Here is a 19,482-nt window from a genome sequence, read left to right on the forward strand (position 1 = left end):
GCTTTGATTTTGAAATTAATAGTAAACATTGCAAGCAAGTACTGAAAGATTGTTAAATAATAGTTGTGACAACAAAACAGGGCCAAATCTAGCAGTTGATTGGTTAAGGTTCGACCGATCGAGAAATAATTGTAATGTAGTAGCAGCAACAGTAGCAGCCAGAGAAAAATAAGGGGCGGTTACGAGATGGAAAACGCTTGCTATTGAAAAAGTAATTTTAACGTTGGAAAATATCTAGCTAAAAAAAACAAAAAACAAAAAAAAAAAAGAAAAAACCGTTCGCTCGCCCGAGAAGAAAGAGGTGTATAGGTAGATAGCAAAAAAAGCGAGTTCTACCTCCGGGGAAAGCTAGACACATACACGAATTGCTGCTGCACGCCAAAAGAGAGAAACAGAGAGAAAACGAAGCATGTAAGAGAAAAAACGTAGAGAAGAGAGAGGAGCGGTGGCGGTGGCAGCGGCGTCGGTGGCAGCAGCAGCAGCGAGCTATATACATGGAGGAAAAAAGAAACAAAGCTAAGGGGTGTGTGTGCGTGTGGAAGGAGAGCTCGAGCCCCCTCTTGCGCGCGCAAAAAAAGCACGGCGCATACAGAGGCCAAAAAAAGGAGCGGCCACGCGCTCGGCGCAAAGCCTGTATGTGCTCGCGGGAAACTTTTTTCCGCGAAAAACCTTCTCCATGCGAGAGCGAATATTTTCGAGAACGCGTACAAACACGGACGCCCGCATCGTGTCATCGCTATATGCGCGCGCCCGCGCGGCCAGGCTACGGGGAAAGAAAGCGACCGGAGCGGCGGGCGATGGTCGCGCGCGCACATGGACCGAATGAAGAAAAGAGAAAAATAAAAATTACGAAAGAAAAAAGAAGGAAAAATAAAAACTGCCTTCCACGGGGAGGAAGAGCTAGAATACGTATGCGCCAGCACGCCTGTGTTGGGATGAAGAGAGAAAGAAAGTGTGCATATATAAAGGACTTGGATCTGGGGAGGGCTTGCAAAAAACTGGGGACGGTTCGCTCTTTTGCTCCTATATATGCAAGCATTCATACATATAAACGTGTACAGAGAAAATCCGATGCGCGCGCGAGGGTTGACTTACAATCCCTTTTTTGAGTACACACACGCGTCCAAAAACACGATGCGTAGCTGCTACTTGGGAAAACTTTGTGCGACTAAAAAGTAGGATCGAAAATTTTAATTAACCGGCGAGAGGGCGATACCGAGAGCGATGCAGAAAAAGTTACTGATTTCGGAAATTTAGCTTCAACGTGGTCGATCGCAAGTCCAGATAATATTGCTAGCTGTAAGTTATCTAAAAAAGTCGAGCAGCGAGCAAAAAGGATACAGTAGCAGGAGCAGCAGCAGCAGCAGCGCGGCAGGAGATGCAATATAGGAAGGGTAGCTGAAAAAAGGAAGAGAATCCTAGAGCTGGCTGATACGCACGCACACACCCCCACGGCCTACACACGTACATTCATATATATCTATCAGCTCAGACGTGGACGCGCCGCTGCTGTATAAGGGGGTTAGTGCGAGTGAGAGAGAGAGAGAAAAAAGAGAGAGGTGAGCGCGCAATAGGGAGGTGCACGCGACGCTGTTCGCCTGCCACCAGAGGTGACTACACTTTTTCTCTGTCTTTCTCTTTTCTATCCGCTGCTAGTACCTTTTTTTGCACACACGCGTATCCCAGTCATTTCAGAGGAACCATATAACCAGTTGGTCGGGAGGGGAGGGAAGTCGCGACGAGATGGTGGAGGTGGAGATAGACAGAAAAAGAGTCAGGGCTCGGTATTCTCCAGTAAAAATCGATCCTTACCCCTCCTCTTGCTGTTGCGCCAGCAGCACGCTAAGGGGGAGGTTTATCCTCTTCCTCTTTTCCGGACAGCGGAGTTTTTCCCGCGACGCGCAGCAGAGGTAGGGTAAGAGAAAGAGTGCGCGAGAGCGAACGAGCGACAGAGGGAGAGAGAGAGAAAGTAAAAAAGAGGGTGGGCCCATGGATCGCGGGGGTGTACGCTCTACCTATGTCTATGTATACGTACTCGGCAGTTCTACGCCAGATGGGAGGAGGAATATGGGAACCCACGTTAGAGAGTCCAGACTGGTCACTCTAGCGGCGTACGCGTATATCTATATCTAGATCCAGTTGTGTGTGTATGCGTGTATACGCTGTTTTCTGCACCTGGTGCAGCGCGAGCAACCATGGTGCACTGCATATATACGTATATAGCCGGCAAGTTAGGTGGGCGGACGTTTTTCACCGGCTTTTACGCTCTTTTTCTCTCTTTCTAACTGCCCTCTAGCGAGCGCACCATGTACAGGGGGTGCCGAACAGAAAAAGAGGTAGAGAGGTAGAGAGAGAGAGAAAAAGATCGAGAAAGATGCATAGAATGAGAAAGAGAGAAAGAGAGAAGGGATGGGAAAATCAACGGACGGTGGGAGGGTAGCAGCAGTAGGTAGAAAAAAAGGAGGGTGTCTATGGCCTCTCCAAGTGTATGTTCGTGCGAGTATACGTGTGAGTGTGTGCGTGTAGAACCGTTCTTTCTAACGCTAGCTCGCCTCTGTCGCGTCCGTTCTGCAACGATGAAAAATTACCCAGAAGCAGTAGTATAGCAGTAGCAGCAGTTTTTTTCCTTCGGGCCCCGAGTTCTCTCTCTCTCTCTCTATCTCTCTCTTTCTCTTGCCAGCTCGTCTAGAGAGTAAGAGAGGAGGGAGAGAAAATATATATGGGTTTGCGAGCCGCCTGACAGACAGCTGCAGTAGTAGTATAGCAAACGGAGCACCAGCCCTGATATATCGACCCGAGTACTATACTACACCTACACGTTCCCGCAAACACACGCACACATACGTATATTCTCCATCGCCATCGTATCGTATCTATTTTTTATGCGTAATACATCTGTGTACACACTGCGGCGCGTGGACGAAACCTACCAAGCCCTCGCCTGCGCCTCTACGCCATTTGACGCGCTGATATCGCGCCTAAACGTCTCTGTACGCACTCTCTTGGCCTTTTCTTCGGCTCGATCGTGCAAGCTCCACAATATGCCGCTGCAGCCAACTACATGTTGGCGAGTTTCACGGGCACGCTTCCATTGCCCCCGCGACTTTTCCCTCCCTTTTGCATCGTCCGTCGCACTATCCGCTCCACAGAGTCCTGCAATTTTTCTTTGTTCGCCTCTGCGCTCTCTTCCTTTTTGGCGCGTAACTTTTCGCACCCCGCGCTATATACACTTTTGCGCTTCGATTTTGATTTATATCTATATGCATACGCGACTGCAACGCGCCCCGGCTTATATCGCGGCGCTGTGCATGGTGACTTACGACTTTTACGCACGTTTATTTGTCGTACGCGTCGACCGTCGAATTCTTGATTGACGATGACGTTTTTCTCTTCAACGTGTGAAATCTTTCATGTACGATTTTTTTGTTGCCTTTTCCTCGTTTTTATACCTTTAAAAGAATGAAATTACAACCTTTTTGACACGAAAAAAAAAATTTGTTTATTTACATTTCATCATCAATCTCATTTGATTTCATGTATGATTTAATTCTGTAAATCACGCTTATGGACAAAAACCCATTTCAAGTTTGAATTGGAAACAAAATTATACCAATATTTGGTGAATGCTACAGTTGTTACTTCAATGGCGTAATGAAGAACATGATTAGATGTTACTGTCCATTGAAAAATAAATATTGTCAAACTCATTTTTCTATGCTTTCTTTTCAGCTTTTTGATAAACTTAGAATGACTCTTATTGTTTATCAAGCTATTATACAGACTACTTTTTACTAAAATTTTGCATTATTTTTCGATACCCCTTAAAACTATATTTGAAATTGTTTTGTTTGAAATGTAAAATTTATCATTGTATTGAAATTATTCACTCAGAAAATGATGAATTTTGTTCTTGTTATTAAAAAAAGTTATTAGAGCCTCGATAATAACTTGAAAATAATTGCATAAGAATTGAACTAGAAGTTTTGGCTGTGCACATAAATGTAGTTGCAATACTTTTTATCTGCATCATAGTTAGATAGAGATATAGTCACTATACATAAATGTTCCAAACGGAAAAGGCAGCGCCACCTCTGGTAAAAAATCTGAATCGCTTCGAGCGAACCAATACACAAACTACGCACTAACGACTGAGGTATCTTTATATGGTATATAGAGGAAATTATTTGCATATGATGCTCGCTTACCTTTCGTGATAATTTACTAAAACTCGATACCAGTGAGCGCGCGATCCAAGAGAGATTTTCCTTTGATAACTGAAATTTCAAAAGTTCGTGTTATTTTTTATTTCTATCTTCGTCTGTATCAATGATTTGAGCTCAACTAGATTTCAAAATTTTGTATGGAATGAAATCATATTGAAAATTAAAGTACGTTTTAGATAATAGAAAAATCCATTTAATTAATTTATAATCGGGTTATAACAGATTATGATAGCTCAACAAATTTAGGAAAGAATTTTCAAGACAATTCGAAAAAAGCTAAAAAAAATTCAATTTCTTTCCAGCTATAATATCTTCTTTTTGTGTTTTTATTTCACCAAATCTCAATCATGATAACTTTGAGTTTAAGGACCGAGGGTGTATAATTTGCACCTAAGGTGTCACAGTTTGAACAATTTCTTTATCAAAAATAAAAATTAAAAGTTTTTTTCACAGTCAAATTTTTCTAGATAAAATTATCCCGAACTTTTGCCTCTAATTTTTTTCGAAAATCTAACGTTGAGTTCAAAAAATTCATTAAAGCGTACGTTAAGATTAATTCACAAATTTCACAGATCCCATTTATTTCGAAAATACGGTAAGTTAAAAAATTATTATGACGAGAGTATCGTAAAAAAATGATGTACCCTTAGTGTATACCCGAATTTTAAATTTAATAACGTATGGTTTAACATTTCTGGACAAACAATATTCTAACTAGTTGAAATCTTATATGTTAAAGCCGTTTGTTATCATTATCATAATATTTCCAAATCATGAGAATTTTGATATGAATATTTGGCTTCAATGCTATTTGACAGATCTCGTGCAAAATCTTATTGGTAGAAGAACATTGAAAATTCATCAACCTCTCGTAAAAACTATAAGTTTACATTACAGTCATGTTAATTCTTTTTTAATTATCGTATAACCTACAGGCAATGGGTATTCATAACATGACATCGACAACACTTTCTTTACAAACGCGATAATGCATGTGAAAAAATTGTGTAATGTTCACTACTATTTGAAATTGATTGCTAGAATGTACGGAACGTGAGTATACGATTCGAAAAAAAAAATTGTCCACTTGCTCTCGTCTTTTTTTTAGTTACGCACTTTCAAATGTTTGGCAAATATTTGATTGTTCGATAATGTTGTGAATTTTAAAAGATATTTTTTACTTCGATTAGTGGCAGTTGTAGAGCATTTCTAACCTTATCCTCGGAACAATAATTCATGACATTCAAATGATGTTGGAGCGCGTTTTAACACGTATATGAGGATCGTTGTTGTACACAGCGGCGTCCCCAGGCTGTGTCCCCACACCAACTACCGCAATGACAAACGCGAAAAGTCACTTACCTCTGTACTTTGCCCACCGTTGCTTGATGCTCTTGGGCCATCATCGGGTAGCTGCGAATACATCGAAGCATACAAATAGCTTGGGCGATGCTCGGCTGTGCATTTCCGTATAAACTATTCGCCCAGTCGAGTATAAATCCATGTGCTTGTCCCAGTCGACGTCGATGATATTTACATATGCGCGAAGCAACCCAAGCGCATACACAATAAGCGTAAAAAAAACTGCAAGGTTATGATAAGTCGAGAACTTGGCAGTCAGAGCACTTTTTTCGAACCACCTTCAAGCCAACTCGGCGCGAACTCGTGTTGGAGGCAAAATTTGCGATTATTCCAACGTGATTTTGGTGGAACACTGCGTTTTAACCCGATGCAAAAATGGTCAAGCTTGTTGCGAGCGAGCGTATAAACAAAACAAAGCTGATTTTTCGGCCCCTAGGTGAGAGCGACTCCGCTTGTGCAGATTCTCGCTCTCTCGCTCGCTCTCTCTTTCTCTCTCTGTCTTGCACAAATGGCATAATTATCGGCTCGAAAAGCGCGAATTCGTGCGATTCAAGGGGGCGCTTGCGCACTGGCCACGGTGCCGAACGCGCAAGTTTTAGCAGTAGAATATTAGCTTGACATTCTGGGCGTCTGGCAGCTGGCCGTGCGCGTCTGGTGGAGTGCCTGTGGCAGGTATATCGACAAGCAGCCGAAATCGACGTCGAGGCTGTTGTGAAAGCTATTGGCGAAGTCGACTTTCAGCCTCGAATTCGCAGTCATGGCATTTGCTATGAGAAATGTCTTCTCGGCTATCAAGTCTTTGACTCGTGTTCAATCTCAGCCTCAACGTAAGTTGACATTGCTCGATGGAATTTGCTTATTTATTTAAACTTACCCACAGTTATGTAATGACAATATTTTGTTTTTCCATCATTTTAGGTTATATTTCTGCTTGTTCCACTCTCAGGACCGCAAAGGCTGATGAGAGACGTAAGTAACGTCAAACAAAATTCTATTTTTATTATTCACATTTGCTTTTTTACATTTTTTTGGACTAGTGTATTTTTATTTGAAAGATAAAAACCAATAAGGTGTCTCGCTTGTGTGACATTTGTTATTTTGTTCTAACTGTTCTTAGTAATGATCAAAAGTACCTAATTAGAAGAATGTTTGTAATTAATTAACATATATCATAATTAAAATTAAATGAATTTATGAAAATTAAATTGAATCAATAGAAAAAATACTTATAGATATTGACTTGTAAAATACTGAATTATCTTATTGTTATTATGAATTATTTTAATGTTTGCAGCTACCGTTAGAAGACTCGATCAAAATAAAGTCACCGAATTGACAGATTTTGGAGCATATGTAGCTGACTGTTTGCCACGTTATGTAGAAAAAGTTCAAATAGCAGCAGGTGATGAGTTGGAAATATGCATTTCTCCAGAAGGTATTGTTCCAACAATATCTTTTTTAACTTACCATCATAATGCACAATTCACAAACTTATCTGACATGACTGCGGTTGACATACCTAGCAGACCATACAGATTTGAGGTAAGAAATATAATGCTACAATGCATTTAAATATTTTTTAAATTTACTCATATTATTTCATTTTTTTAGCTTGTTTACAATCTGTTATCTATAAGATTTGCTAGAAGAATCCGTGTAAAATCATATACTGATGAATTAACACCAGTTGATTCAATTTATGAAATACATAAATCTGCAGATTGGTATGAACGTGAAGTTTGGGATATGTTTGGAATTTATTTCTCAGGGCATCCTGATTTAAGAAGAATTCTTACTGATTATGGCTTTGAAGGCCATCCATTAAGAAAAGATTTCCCCCTTACAGGATTTATAGAGGTATTTTATAATTATTTGATTTTGGCTTTTTTAATTTTTCTACTGAATGAAATGTTCTATTTTCTCTATGAAATTTTTATTTCAGGTAAGATACGATGATGAGAAAAAACGTGTTGTAGCTGAACCTCTTGAATTGGCTCAAGAATACAGGAAGTTTGAGCTGTCAGCACCATGGGAACAGTTCCCTAACTTCAGAAAAGGAAATTCAGCACCTCAACCTACTCCTGCAGAGACTGCACCAAAAAAATAAAATTTGCCGGATATTTAGAAAATTTAAAAATTTAAAGTAGCTCTAAAATCTTATTTCATTTGTTTTTCAAGCGAAAGAAGAGACTTGTTCCAGAGAATCATTGTTAAATAAAATTATCTCTTCTCTCATTTGTTAATGAGTTGAGTTCATACATTTTTAGAAAAAACTAAAAATCTGTAATTGTTTATTGTAAATAAAGTAATTTTGTATGATAATTATCATTGATATTTATGATTACTATGTACTTGTAAGTGGGTATAAGAAATTCACAAGGTTTCAAATAAATACAAGAGTATAAATAAGTTTTACGATTTTTATTAATAATGTTGAAAGACATCTGAAAATTAAAAAGTAAACATTATCAATTGATGAATGATAACAATGATTTTTTATTGAGGTTCACTCCTCAATGGCTTTGATGCCTTCTGAACCAAATAGCATATAGTGTCAGAAAGGTGGATGGGATGCCAACCCCTACCAAGAGTCCAAATCTCTTGCTTTTAATTGCTTTTAGGTGTACAAATAATAAATGCAACTAGTTTAAAATGAAACATTCGAGTACTCATATTAAAAGTAATTGAAAACAAAAGTTTGAAATCTCATCATTCAAATCTTGCCACAATGAGGCTGCAATTAAAAGACTGAGCAGAGGACTCTATACTAACCATTTAATCATCAGCAACTTCCATTTCTCCACTTTTGATTTCATCAATCAAGTCATGTGGTGGTCTTCCGTCAACAGTGCAACCAACAGATTGGCATGTACCAAGGATTTCCTTGACAGTGCCACTGAGTTCACGAGCCATAGATCTAGGCCTCATTTGTTTGGCAATGGCAACAATTTCATCATATGAAAGGTTTCCACTGTGTTTGATGTTCTTGACCTTCTTGCGGTCACGTGGTGGTTCTTTAAGAGCCTTGATGATCAGCGATGCAGCTGATGGAACAACGGCAATTGTTGCTTGACGATTTTGAATCGTCAACTCAACAGTGATCTTCAAACCTTTCCAGTCACTGGTGGCCTTGGCAATGTCATCACCAATTTTTTTTGGGGACTGTTGAAAAATTCCAAGTGTTAAAATTTAAATAGCAAGTAAGACAGTTTTTGCAAAAAAATTTAAACATCAGTTGATAAAAAATAGAAAAATAATAGAAAACATTAATTCGCGAATGAAGAAAATGCTTGAATAAATCTTAAAAATTTCGCTCGATCATGCACAATGAATTGATATAAAAAACACGTGTACAGGCACGATGGAGGAAAATTAACCTAATTTCTCTAAAAGTTTATACGAAATACAAGTTTATGATAAATGCGTGATTATTTTGTTGTACTTACCAAACCAAGTGGACCAATTTTAGGGGCAAGGGCAGAAGTAGCTCCTACTTCACCACCGACACACCTCAAGTAAACTGTAAATTTAAAGCAAGAAGATTAATAATTGAGCAAAAACGTGCTGTTGGTCTATGTTACAAAATAAACTTTCTTTAAGTAATGAATAATGTAAATATTTAAAAAAATACCTTTCTTAACTTCAGTGGGGTCGAATTTTGGAGGCATTTTGATTTATTTTTTTTTATAATAAATATAAAAAAGTAAGATGTGACTGGAATTCACGTAAGTAGCGTCCGCACTCGGTAAGCTACGATTCGAGAAGAGCAAAGATTTTGTCCTAGCCACGGCCCACGAGGCTCACTTTCAAGTGCTCCAGTGGCGCTGCCTGTTGGCAATTGTTGTTCAGTATAAGACCGGCCGGAATCTTGAATTCAAATAGCAGCTACTTTCACAGCATCTAATAGGGCTTGGTATTTTTTATTCGTATTTTGGATTTTGGATGTTTCGGAGATGATTACTTATTCAGGAATAATATGAAAGTTTATGGCAAAAAATTCTTCAAGCATTCAATATTCATATTAATTACAATACAATGTAATTTATAAGGTTTTAGTTTTAAAAAATAAATGTATTAAACGGAAGTTACTTTTTTTATTTTGAATCTAATCTAATTAGATTAATTATTAGGCTTAAAATTAGATAATTTTGATAGATATCACAATGACGAAATATTTTTTTTTTAGAAATTGGATTCCTGAAAAAAATACCATTATTAGTTATATGACTTGAAATTGAAACCATTTGAAAGAATAGAATCACTTATTATTATGCAATTATCGCGGTTAAAATAGGAACTGATCGATTTATTTATTTATGTTATATGAGGAAAAATTATTTAAGCGACTTACTTAATACAAATAGTTGATGATACAGAATATTCAAAAACTGAATAAAATGAAATTCTCATTTACATAATAATTAAATACGTGTAATTAGTTTAAAAATTTGATTGTTGTGTTTTTCTGAAGACGCAAAGTAAAACAAGTAATAGTGAAAAGACTGCATTCAATTTTTTCACGTTTTCTGACGATCCAAAAAGAAAAATTGATCAATAATATATCATGTAAAACTTTTGGAACTTTCGGTGATAAGAGATGTAAGAATAATCATTTTATTGAAACATGATCGACAAATATTAATTTTACCTCAGTTCACTTTTCAATTTCGTAATTAATTCGTTAATGCTTAAATATGCAATTGTGCAAGTGAGAAAGGAAATAATAAACGTATCATATGTACATCTTTATAAAAACATTTATTCGTTATGACAGAATAAACTTTTATTACAAATTGTTTTATTTATTCAACAAAATATTTAATTAACTTTCACTCAGCACTCAAAGTATTTACAATTGGATAAGTCGCAATAAATTCTGGGCAAAATGAAAAAAAGAGGCAAATTTTAAAAAAAACGAAGGGAATTTTTTTCTCAAATTTCACTTGGAATGTAGAACGAAACACTAACATTTTTAATTTTTCTTTACAATCTTACAGTTGGAACATAGCAACTGAAGATTTTAACATCAAATTACAAAATCTGGAAGCAACTCGTACATTCCTTGGTTGTTTATAGTTTACTATCACAACACATGAATAATAGTTTTCAAGAGTATTTGTAAAAAAGTTTATTTAAAAGAAACTTTGTAAAGATTGTACTTAGATAGAAAAATTTTATATTACCTACATAAACAAAGTTTGATCACATGTCAGATGTTGTGATTTAAAAGTAAAATTACCACTTATAAGATACTTGTAAGTGGCAGAGATGCATCAATCTTTCTCACAAATGTTATAAATTTTACATCTTATTTATAATTATTTTCTTATTGCAACAACATCAGTATAAATAAAACTGAATTCAGTCATCAGAGCCAACTGCTCTTTTGGCTTTCCTTTGCCTTGGGCTTTGTCTGGGAGTTTTTGGTGATTTGTCTATAAAAAAAAAACATCAACATTAATGATGAGAAATTGCAATATACTTGTTATATGAACTTATTGCTCATATACTCACTGAGCATGTTTAAGGTCTCTTTAGGAATCCATTCATAATCAACATTGTTAGGGTTAGTAGTTCCAACTTCAACGGTTGCTTTTCTGACAGAGGGACGTGATTTTCTTCCAAATGACGACAAAAGTTGTTGTCCACCAACAAGACCAAGAACAACACAAGCAGCCAAAAATATGTACAAGAAAACAGTTTCTCCGTCAAGACCTTCATCTAATTCAATTATGTTGACAGTCTCATTGAAGACAGCTTCACTGTATGATAGACCATTCTGCAAAAAGAAAATGTTTCCAAAGTCTTATTATATGAATATGTACTTTTTTTTTAATGTTAATGATAGAAACTTACAATATCTTTGTAAGCTAAGTTAATGTTTAGTCCAAATGGCCTTCCAGCAAAAGCTTCTGAAGGAACAAATGAGTAAGCAATAGTAGCTTCGTGTTTGGGTTTCACAACTTTATTGTAAGCAATGGTTGAGAAATTTTGAATGTAGAAGTTATAATCCATGGGATAACGGAAAGAGGTATCAACAGTTTCTACCACATAATCAACTTCTCCTTTGTTTGTGAAGCCAATCAAAAATTCAACAGGCTTGCCAGCAGGAAGATCTGTAAAATTAAAAATTCATAATAATTATTCTAATTAAAACAAAAAACTTTTATTAATAAGATATTGATGATATTTTAAACCATAAATAAATAGATATTCAATAAATTACCAAGAGTTGATAAGGCGTTATGAACTGGTTCCACAAAGAGAATTGTTGTATCTATATCTTTTGAAGCAGTCGCAGTAGAATCTTCTTCGGGTTCTTCTTCTGTAACTATAGTGCTTTCTTCTCCTTCGACATCAATAATATCGTTGACATCATCCTCTTGAGCATAAGCTAATGGCCCTTTACCTGATGATCAATAATCAATATTTAATTAGATTTAAACAATATAATTAATACATATTTTAAATATTTAATAAATAATATTAAGGATGTATAATTTTTATCACAACAAGCCAATATAAAAATTGAACAATTGAAAACTTTCTTGATAAATAAAATTGTATTCCATGGTAAATATAGTAAATTTAGCGACAATCTGGGAGAGAGAGGCGAGCCAAAAAAAATATAACAGTAACAGAAGCCAGACTGCTCCGAATTACTTGAGATCATTTGGCAACAGCTGGGCTCTTATTTTGACAATTTAGGATTCTTCAATGAAAAAAAAAACTGGATGATTTTCAAAAATAATCAATACGCATTTTCTACCATATGCTTTGTTTTGCTCAATGGATATGACAAAATTCGATGGATTTCATACAATATTTTGCGAAGAAAAGATGTTACGGGAGAGAGTGTTCACGTGTCACCGAGCCATTTGGCGTGCATGTTGGAAAGTGCGCTAATTTATTGTTATAAAATTATAAACATTTAGCCAAAAAGAAGTGATTGAACTGGCTTGTAAACAAAATAATTAATAATTCACGAACGCCACGTCATGGTTTAAAAGAAGAGCCGCAAACACGATGACATCTGGTACGCGTACAGAGTGCAGAAATGCGTTGGTTATTCTTACCTGGACTAGTGATAAGGATTACAGCCGGCAAGGCGATGAGCAGCAGCAGCAGGAAATTTTTCATTTTTGTGCAGGTGTTTTACCAGCGACTATTGTTTTTGTTTGTCCACGTAATTTCGACGTCACGCAGATGCCGAACGAACAAAATGTACAAAAATGGCCTGGCGATATGTCGACGACTATATAGCGACGACACGGCTGCTACTGTCTGTGCTTGTGCTTTGCTACCTCGCGGCTGGCGGCCTATTTTGCCGTTTCGAGTCGCGGGGATAGCCGTACGTGTCCGGCAAGTATACTCGTCTCCGGTCTTGCTCGTCTCTTGGCTGCGGCGTGCTGGTGGCGCTACGCTATACGCGTCATTCGCCAATCCCTCGCCAAATCCTCGAATCAGACGCAAGCCATGCCGAGTAATCTCAAATCAGCCACGTTCAGACCGCAGTGCGAATATTTCGCTGCAGCAAAGCGACAAAACGCCAGCCAAGCGCGCCTAAATTTGAACTCTTCTCTTTGAGGACTTTACCATTTAATTAATAACATAATGCCATCCAATATTCATTATTGAACATTAACTGTTTTCAACACATCTTTTCAAGCAAATTTAACATCAGAGAAAATCACCAATGCTTTATTCAGGTATAAAACATAAACTAATGACCTTCATGGCAAAATTTCAAAACAAGCCGTTGCTAGTTGATTGGCACATAGTTTCCTCTTCAAAAAGTATAACTCATCTGCCAATTTTTGCCCCATAGCGGAAGATGTGTGACAGGCTTGAAAATGAGATTTTGAACTAGGCGTAAAAAAATTTGGTTTATATATCTGGAAACTACATTGAATTTCCAACAAATGTCTGTATGTACGTTCGCTTTTTAAGCTTTTTGGCTAAGATAGTTGAGTAGTAAGCATGGACTCGGAATGCAATTTTCAATTGAAGATTTATAATTAATTAATCAATAATGAAAGTTTAGTTTGTTTCTAATAGTGGTCAATAAGTAAAAAAAACATTTTTCAATGATGAAGCTCGAATTTATACAGTTGTTTTTGTGTCCCAGAGGACGAAAAATCATGTATTCCTCGAATTTCGTAAAAAAGAACGAGTCTTACATATAAGAATTGAGAATATGCTTCGACAAGAAATTCCAGCTGATCGATTGCAACGGCATCCCCGAATTTCCGAGCAATTGCAAACGCAGCGACAAAATAATCTATCCGGCCTGTCCACCAGAATTAATCGCTCCACCGATGGTTAAACAAGTTTGACGCGCGCTTGCCAATATCATCAATATTAATCGAGTGCGAGAGGCAGTGTCGGATTTTTTTCATTCGCACCATATCGAATCGCACTGATTCATTTGACGTTTTTTCCTATGTAAATAGTTGGGATGTATGCGAGAGCCAAAAATTATTTTAATCAACTTTGTTTGCGCATCAATACATTTTTTATTCATAAATTGTGCTCTACATTAAACTTGTGTCATTCATTTCGTCCACGTTAAATTTGAAATGACGTTTATTGCTCTTTTTACAAGGTCCTGTGTCGAGTCGAAAAGATTGGCAGAGTCTCGGTAGCTTTTTAAATATATTGCGCAGCTTTGATTCATTTTTTGGTACATCTGGCTTACCGCGAGTCAGTTATACTAAAAAGCTACAAGCTCGAGCCGAGTATTTCATTAGAGCGAAAAGCAGCCAGTCGCAAAGTAGTCGAGCTAATGAAACTGCCCCACCGAGTTGAAAACAAGGAGCGTATATTTACGTGAGTATATTTTGCCACCCACCGAGCCAAGCTCAAATAAGTCCATTAGAATTGAGAAGTCGAAAGGTGAGTCCACAAAACTACCGAGCAGAATAAATAAAATAGATTTGCGATTTTTCAATAAAAGCGATTTGTTCGACCATATTTTTCAATGGAACATGGAGAATATGTATCCCAACGGCATTAGCTCGTTGTTTAGTCTGATATTTATTATACACCAACAAATTCACACACTCGAGTACATATGTTACCTATAGGTACACGAGGATGAGTTCTGATTTCCCTGCAGATTACCCTCGGTGTAAATATGATGTATCGACGCGAAGGATGTGCCGCCTTACCTTTTGCTTTCGCTCGTTTGTGACCGATATTTTGGTTTCTACATCAAATTGCCAGTCGTTATGAATTTTCATACAATGTGCTGTGATTATTGGAACATATATTTTTTGTAAATTGAAACATGCCACATTTTTTGAAGGATATTTTTTACTTTATTTTAATTTGAAAAAGTAAATTAAGCATTTCAAGTCAATACGAGAACAATTTTTCAATTAATTACAATTCTTCTATGGATCTGCAGAATCGATCGGTCTGTCCCTCTTCCGATGTAGATGATCATCCAAATAGACTGCCTGGTGCAATTCCAAAAGTACTTCATTTATGAATGAATCACCACATATGGAGCATTCGTAACCTCGAGCACGAGGTCTTTCTTGATTGTTAGAGGCATCCTGACTTGATTCCTCAGAATTGTTGATCGTTGATTGTTCTTCACTGTTGGTTTCTACTTTTGAATAAGGAAATTGCATACTCTCCTCATTCAACCGATCTACTTGTTCATTCGCTCGTAAAATTTCATGCATACTGATCCCTTGGGCGAGGATATTCTTTGATTTACGCACTCGATCTATCAAAACTTTTTGATATAAATTATCATCAAAACCTACATCACCCCCCCAATAGTGTAGTTTTCTGTCGTTTGGATAATTGGTGGGATACATTTCCCTTCTCCTTTCATATGCATCGGGAATGCCAGGGAACTTAACTTTACCTAAAGTCAGACCACATAGATCATCCTTTGTATCATTCGGATCATCTTCAGTGATTAGACCCTCGAGGTGTTGATGTAAGTTTTTGAGGGCCAATTTATTAAGCTTATGGTCATACTTCAATAACGGTTTGGTTTCTTTCAAGTGACTTGGAATTTGGTATTCATTACTGAAAGAACCTCTGACTTTGGTCCAAATTTCGATGCCACGCTCACTCCTGACATGAATGATCAAGTCGTTGGAAAACAACTCGTAGGGTTTTTTTAAGATTTTAGTTTTTCCATCATCGTTCTTTGAATTATCGATAAGTGATTTGATAAAGATATCCTCACGAGTCTTTGGGAGTTCTGAGCCTAGTTGATCTTCTGATTTAACGTTGTTGGCTTTATTTACCAAACTCGGAGTGTCAGTATTATTGCATAATTGAACATTACCATGGTTGACGTCATCATTTCTTTCAGAACCGGTTCTGGGTTCGCACTTTTGATTTTTCAAAATTTCATATTTCTTTGGGGTAGTTGAAAATTTCCGACTTTTATGATATAGTTCAAACACCGAACTTTCGACACTGCTGCATCTATTAGGTTTATATTCATCGAGCATCCTATCAAAACAGATTTCATTTTGATTTGTTCTGTACGCGTTCGTTCTTTTCATTTTCTAAATGTGTGAACTTGTAGGGCGAAATGTCAATGATCGAGGTCAAATGGCCGTGATAAGCACTGAAATAGCAAAATAAATAAGAAAATTAATGCATGCATTGTTGGGATTAAAATTTTAGGAAATTTTTCTATACAATATAGAGTCTAGTAAGATCCGCTGAAAAAAATAGGTACTCACGTAAAAGAAACTGAAAACTTAAATTAAAATAATTTTCAATTGCTATACTAAAAGATGAAATTTCGATATGTAAAATAATTCTCTCAAAAACTTTAAATGAGAATAGCACAAGGATCTTGACGTCTCGACACGTCACAAACTATCATCTAAGCGGTGGACGCAGCTAAGCTCGCGGCTCTTGCGTGACATAAAATTTAAAAAACGCTCTGACAACCAAAATTTCCAAGTTCATTGAGAGACATAAGAGAGTCATTTTACTCCGTCAATGCTACTGTATGTACTTGCATGTTTTATGTAGTTTCTATTCAAGTCCTCGATTTGTTTTTTTTTACGCAAGAAATTTCACGCAAGACTCGATGATTATCGAGAATATGACTTTTTCAATAATTCCTTTACACTTCTGAAGCAATAACTAGCAGACATTTTTTCAAATGAACATTTTTCCAAAGCATTATATCATTCTTTTTTGTTAATTAATTTTCGATTGAAAGGACATGAAAAATATTGTCCTTGAAATGAAATCTGCTGGTGCTGATCTTCCATAATATTTTTTAAAATATTGATTCATTTTTTCTTAAATTTTTAACCAATTTTTTTTAAGGTTTTTTTATGATTTAATCGATCAAAACCTTATAATATATTGTCTGTTCATTTTCGAAATTATAAGTAATTATAGATTTTAAAAATTATATCAAATCAATTAAGTTATCTATTATTTTTTAATACAAAAAAACATCAACGCAACTCAAAAGGTTATGTGACGTCAGGAGATGTCACGGTTGCAATGACATTAATTGTCTCGAAACAGTGATGTCATTATGAAGTTATTTACATGATCATTTCGGTATATTATTTGTATTGAAAAGGAATTTGGCAATCAAATATGTTATTATCATGATATTAATGGAAAATAAGAAAAATAATTAAAAGTAGTTTTTTAAAAGTAAAATAATAAAAACATTCTCATTTTCAACTTACAATGTTGAGCTGTCAGTTGGTGTACTACAGAAATAGACAGCTGGAGGCGTCGTGGCACGGAGGCAGAGAAACGTACACTGTTCTTCTCTGGTTCGAGTCACGTACACGATTGATTAAAAACTCCGTTACAATTAGATCTTCGATCTAAAATTTTATGTGGAGGGGAATAGGCGGTTATAAAAACTATGGGAACTTTCTCTCTTTGTCCGCACCGCGAGCTGACGGCAATTTGTCTATATATACATATATGAGAACTAAAATAATCTCGATTGTTCGTTCTTTTTATGGAATATAATAATTCATGTTGTTACTAATAGGTTGATACATATTATAAATAATAAAAGTAAAATCAAAAATTGCAGTTTGTAAAACATGGGAGATAAAATGTTCGAAAGACAGTGAGCTATCTCTTACTGCATTTTGAATGTAGTTGAAAAAAGACTTTGAGTTGCTAGTTTATAAAATTATGGTTGTTCATAGTTAGTGTAATTATTTGGAATTGATCATTCATGGAATCACACAATTTATTTCACTTTTTATGACCACGCCGGGACTAAGGGGTTTGGCCACATTAAGCGGTTGGCCATAATATATGGCGGAAAAAATTTATTCAATAATAAAAAATAAAATTTATTCAATAAAATTTAATCATAAAAAAAATTTGGTTCACTTAGCCAAAATACATCAAGCACATCAAGAGGGACAGTAATCATAACTAAAAATGACTGAAAAAAAATTGATTGTTTAAACGTGTACCCGTACTACAGTAATTTGTTTATCAAAATGTAACATACACTGTTGCAAAGTACTCTTTTTAACAAGTAATTTAAAAAAAAATAGAGCTCTGTACGACTATTTTTCCACCCTGTAGATCGTTTTCAAGGTATCATTTAAAGTACGCAAAATGTCCAAGAATCGAGTCGATTTCAGCTCGAGGGATTTTACGTACTTTAAATGGTACTTTCAAAACGACCAGCAGGACGCAAAAATTACTCGTTGAAAACAGTACTTTGCAATAATGTATGTTAGATTTTGATCAACTAATTACTGTAGTCTATGGAAACGTTCAAACAATCAATTTTTATAAGTAATTTTTAGTTTTGCGCTCAAACACTACTAGTAACTCGATATTTCGACTTAAACCCATACATAATATATATGGATTTAAAGAGGACAAAATTGAAAAAAAAAAATTGAAAAAAATTCGTCCCGGTACGATCAAAATAGGCGTAGATAGAAGCATTTTCACATTTGCGTGACGACAAAGACATTCAACAATATCAGACCCTGTATGAATGGTACATTTTAAATAAATTCGATGGTGAACTTTTTGTCAAAAGAAAACACTAAAATACAACTTTTCCGCAAATTGAGGATGCGAAAGAAATATTTCTCACTTTTTATTCATTTTTTACTGCGTGACGACATAAGACATTTATTTACATAAAAGTCGTTTTAGTTCGTTCTTACACTGTACAAATCGGTTCATGATGCGAATGAAGTTCGGACGACCGCGCGAAAAGATATCAACATATCATAGTTTGAAAATATACTCTTTAGACCGCGGACGAGTGGCGCACACACATTGGGTCTGAAAATCGAACATTTTTCATGGATATTATTTAAACTGCTATAATGACCGCTAAAAAAATTTTATCTCTGCTGGAAATATAAAAAATACTTCATTATTGAGCATCATATGAGTCAAGAATCAAGGACAATCAGAGAAAAATCATGTTTCTTGACTCATATGATGCTCAATAACGAAGTTTGTTTGTCTGCCGATAACCAAAATTCATCAGTTTGATGTATCAATGAACATATCACAATATTGGCCTAATCAAAGAAGATGAACACATTTATTTTTGGACATCTATACCATTAATAGCTGAAAATATCATTTTTATGGGTTTTGAAGATGTAAATATAATTTACAAGTAAAAATTTGAATTCTACATCAAATTTTACATTGTTACCTATGATTCAACAATTTTTTCATATTAATATCTGGAGGTTAATTAACCTCCAGAGAATCAGAATTGCAAGCAGAATGTCACTAGAAAAAAAAATTCAACTTTAAGGTCCTGAAAATCCAATAGGGTTGGATCTAGAGGGCTGAAACTTACAGGATTTTCACTTTCCAATGTACTCTTCAAAAGTACATAATTCAAGAAAAAAATTTTTTTAACCATCACGCTAGC

The 19,482-nt window shown here is 35.9% G+C and overlaps 4 protein-coding genes across 4 annotated transcripts; 1 reads left to right on the plus strand and 3 right to left on the minus strand.

Annotated features, from left to right (window-relative positions):
- The first annotated feature begins 6,214 nt into the window (after nucleotides 1-6,214).
- On the plus strand, nucleotides 6,215-7,994 carry LOC106655065 (NADH dehydrogenase [ubiquinone] iron-sulfur protein 3, mitochondrial). The gene is made up of 5 exons (XM_014375303.2): nucleotides 6,215-6,412; nucleotides 6,504-6,554; nucleotides 6,880-7,127; nucleotides 7,197-7,442; nucleotides 7,528-7,994. The coding sequence occupies exons 1-5, from the start codon at nucleotides 6,343-6,345 to the stop codon at nucleotides 7,690-7,692; spliced, it is 780 nt and encodes a 259-aa protein (XP_014230789.1). The 5' UTR covers nucleotides 6,215-6,342; the 3' UTR covers nucleotides 7,693-7,994.
- A 20-nt stretch (nucleotides 7,995-8,014) lies between these two features.
- On the minus strand, nucleotides 8,015-9,393 carry LOC106655156 (60S ribosomal protein L12). The gene is made up of 4 exons (XM_014375422.2): nucleotides 9,217-9,393; nucleotides 9,032-9,105; nucleotides 8,358-8,747; nucleotides 8,015-8,029 (listed from the first exon to the last, which is right to left on the minus strand). Exons 1-3 carry the CDS (start codon nucleotides 9,251-9,253, stop codon nucleotides 8,361-8,363), a joined length of 498 nt encoding a protein of 165 aa, XP_014230908.1. The 5' UTR covers nucleotides 9,254-9,393; the 3' UTR covers nucleotides 8,015-8,029; nucleotides 8,358-8,360.
- A 1,305-nt stretch (nucleotides 9,394-10,698) lies between these two features.
- Nucleotides 10,699-12,995, minus strand: LOC106660178 (translocon-associated protein subunit alpha). The gene is made up of 5 exons (XM_014383057.2): nucleotides 12,662-12,995; nucleotides 11,812-11,994; nucleotides 11,442-11,701; nucleotides 11,100-11,364; nucleotides 10,699-11,020 (listed from the first exon to the last, which is right to left on the minus strand). Exons 1-5 carry the CDS (start codon nucleotides 12,723-12,725, stop codon nucleotides 10,947-10,949), a joined length of 846 nt encoding a protein of 281 aa, XP_014238543.1. The 5' UTR covers nucleotides 12,726-12,995; the 3' UTR covers nucleotides 10,699-10,946.
- Nucleotides 12,996-14,901: 1,906 nt separating this feature from the next.
- On the minus strand, nucleotides 14,902-17,360 carry LOC106660554. Its single transcript, XM_014383557.2, has 2 exons — nucleotides 17,282-17,360; nucleotides 14,902-16,185 (listed from the first exon to the last, which is right to left on the minus strand). The coding sequence occupies exon 2, from the start codon at nucleotides 16,118-16,120 to the stop codon at nucleotides 14,981-14,983; it is 1,140 nt and encodes a 379-aa protein (XP_014239043.1). The 5' UTR covers nucleotides 16,121-16,185; nucleotides 17,282-17,360; the 3' UTR covers nucleotides 14,902-14,980.
- Between the last annotated feature and the right edge of the window lie 2,122 nt (nucleotides 17,361-19,482).

This window comes from Trichogramma pretiosum, unplaced genomic scaffold, assembly GCF_000599845.2.
Source record: "Trichogramma pretiosum strain Unisexual culture from Peru unplaced genomic scaffold, Tpre_2.0 scaffold57, whole genome shotgun sequence".
Lineage (NCBI taxonomy): Eukaryota > Metazoa > Arthropoda > Insecta > Hymenoptera > Trichogrammatidae > Trichogramma > Trichogramma pretiosum.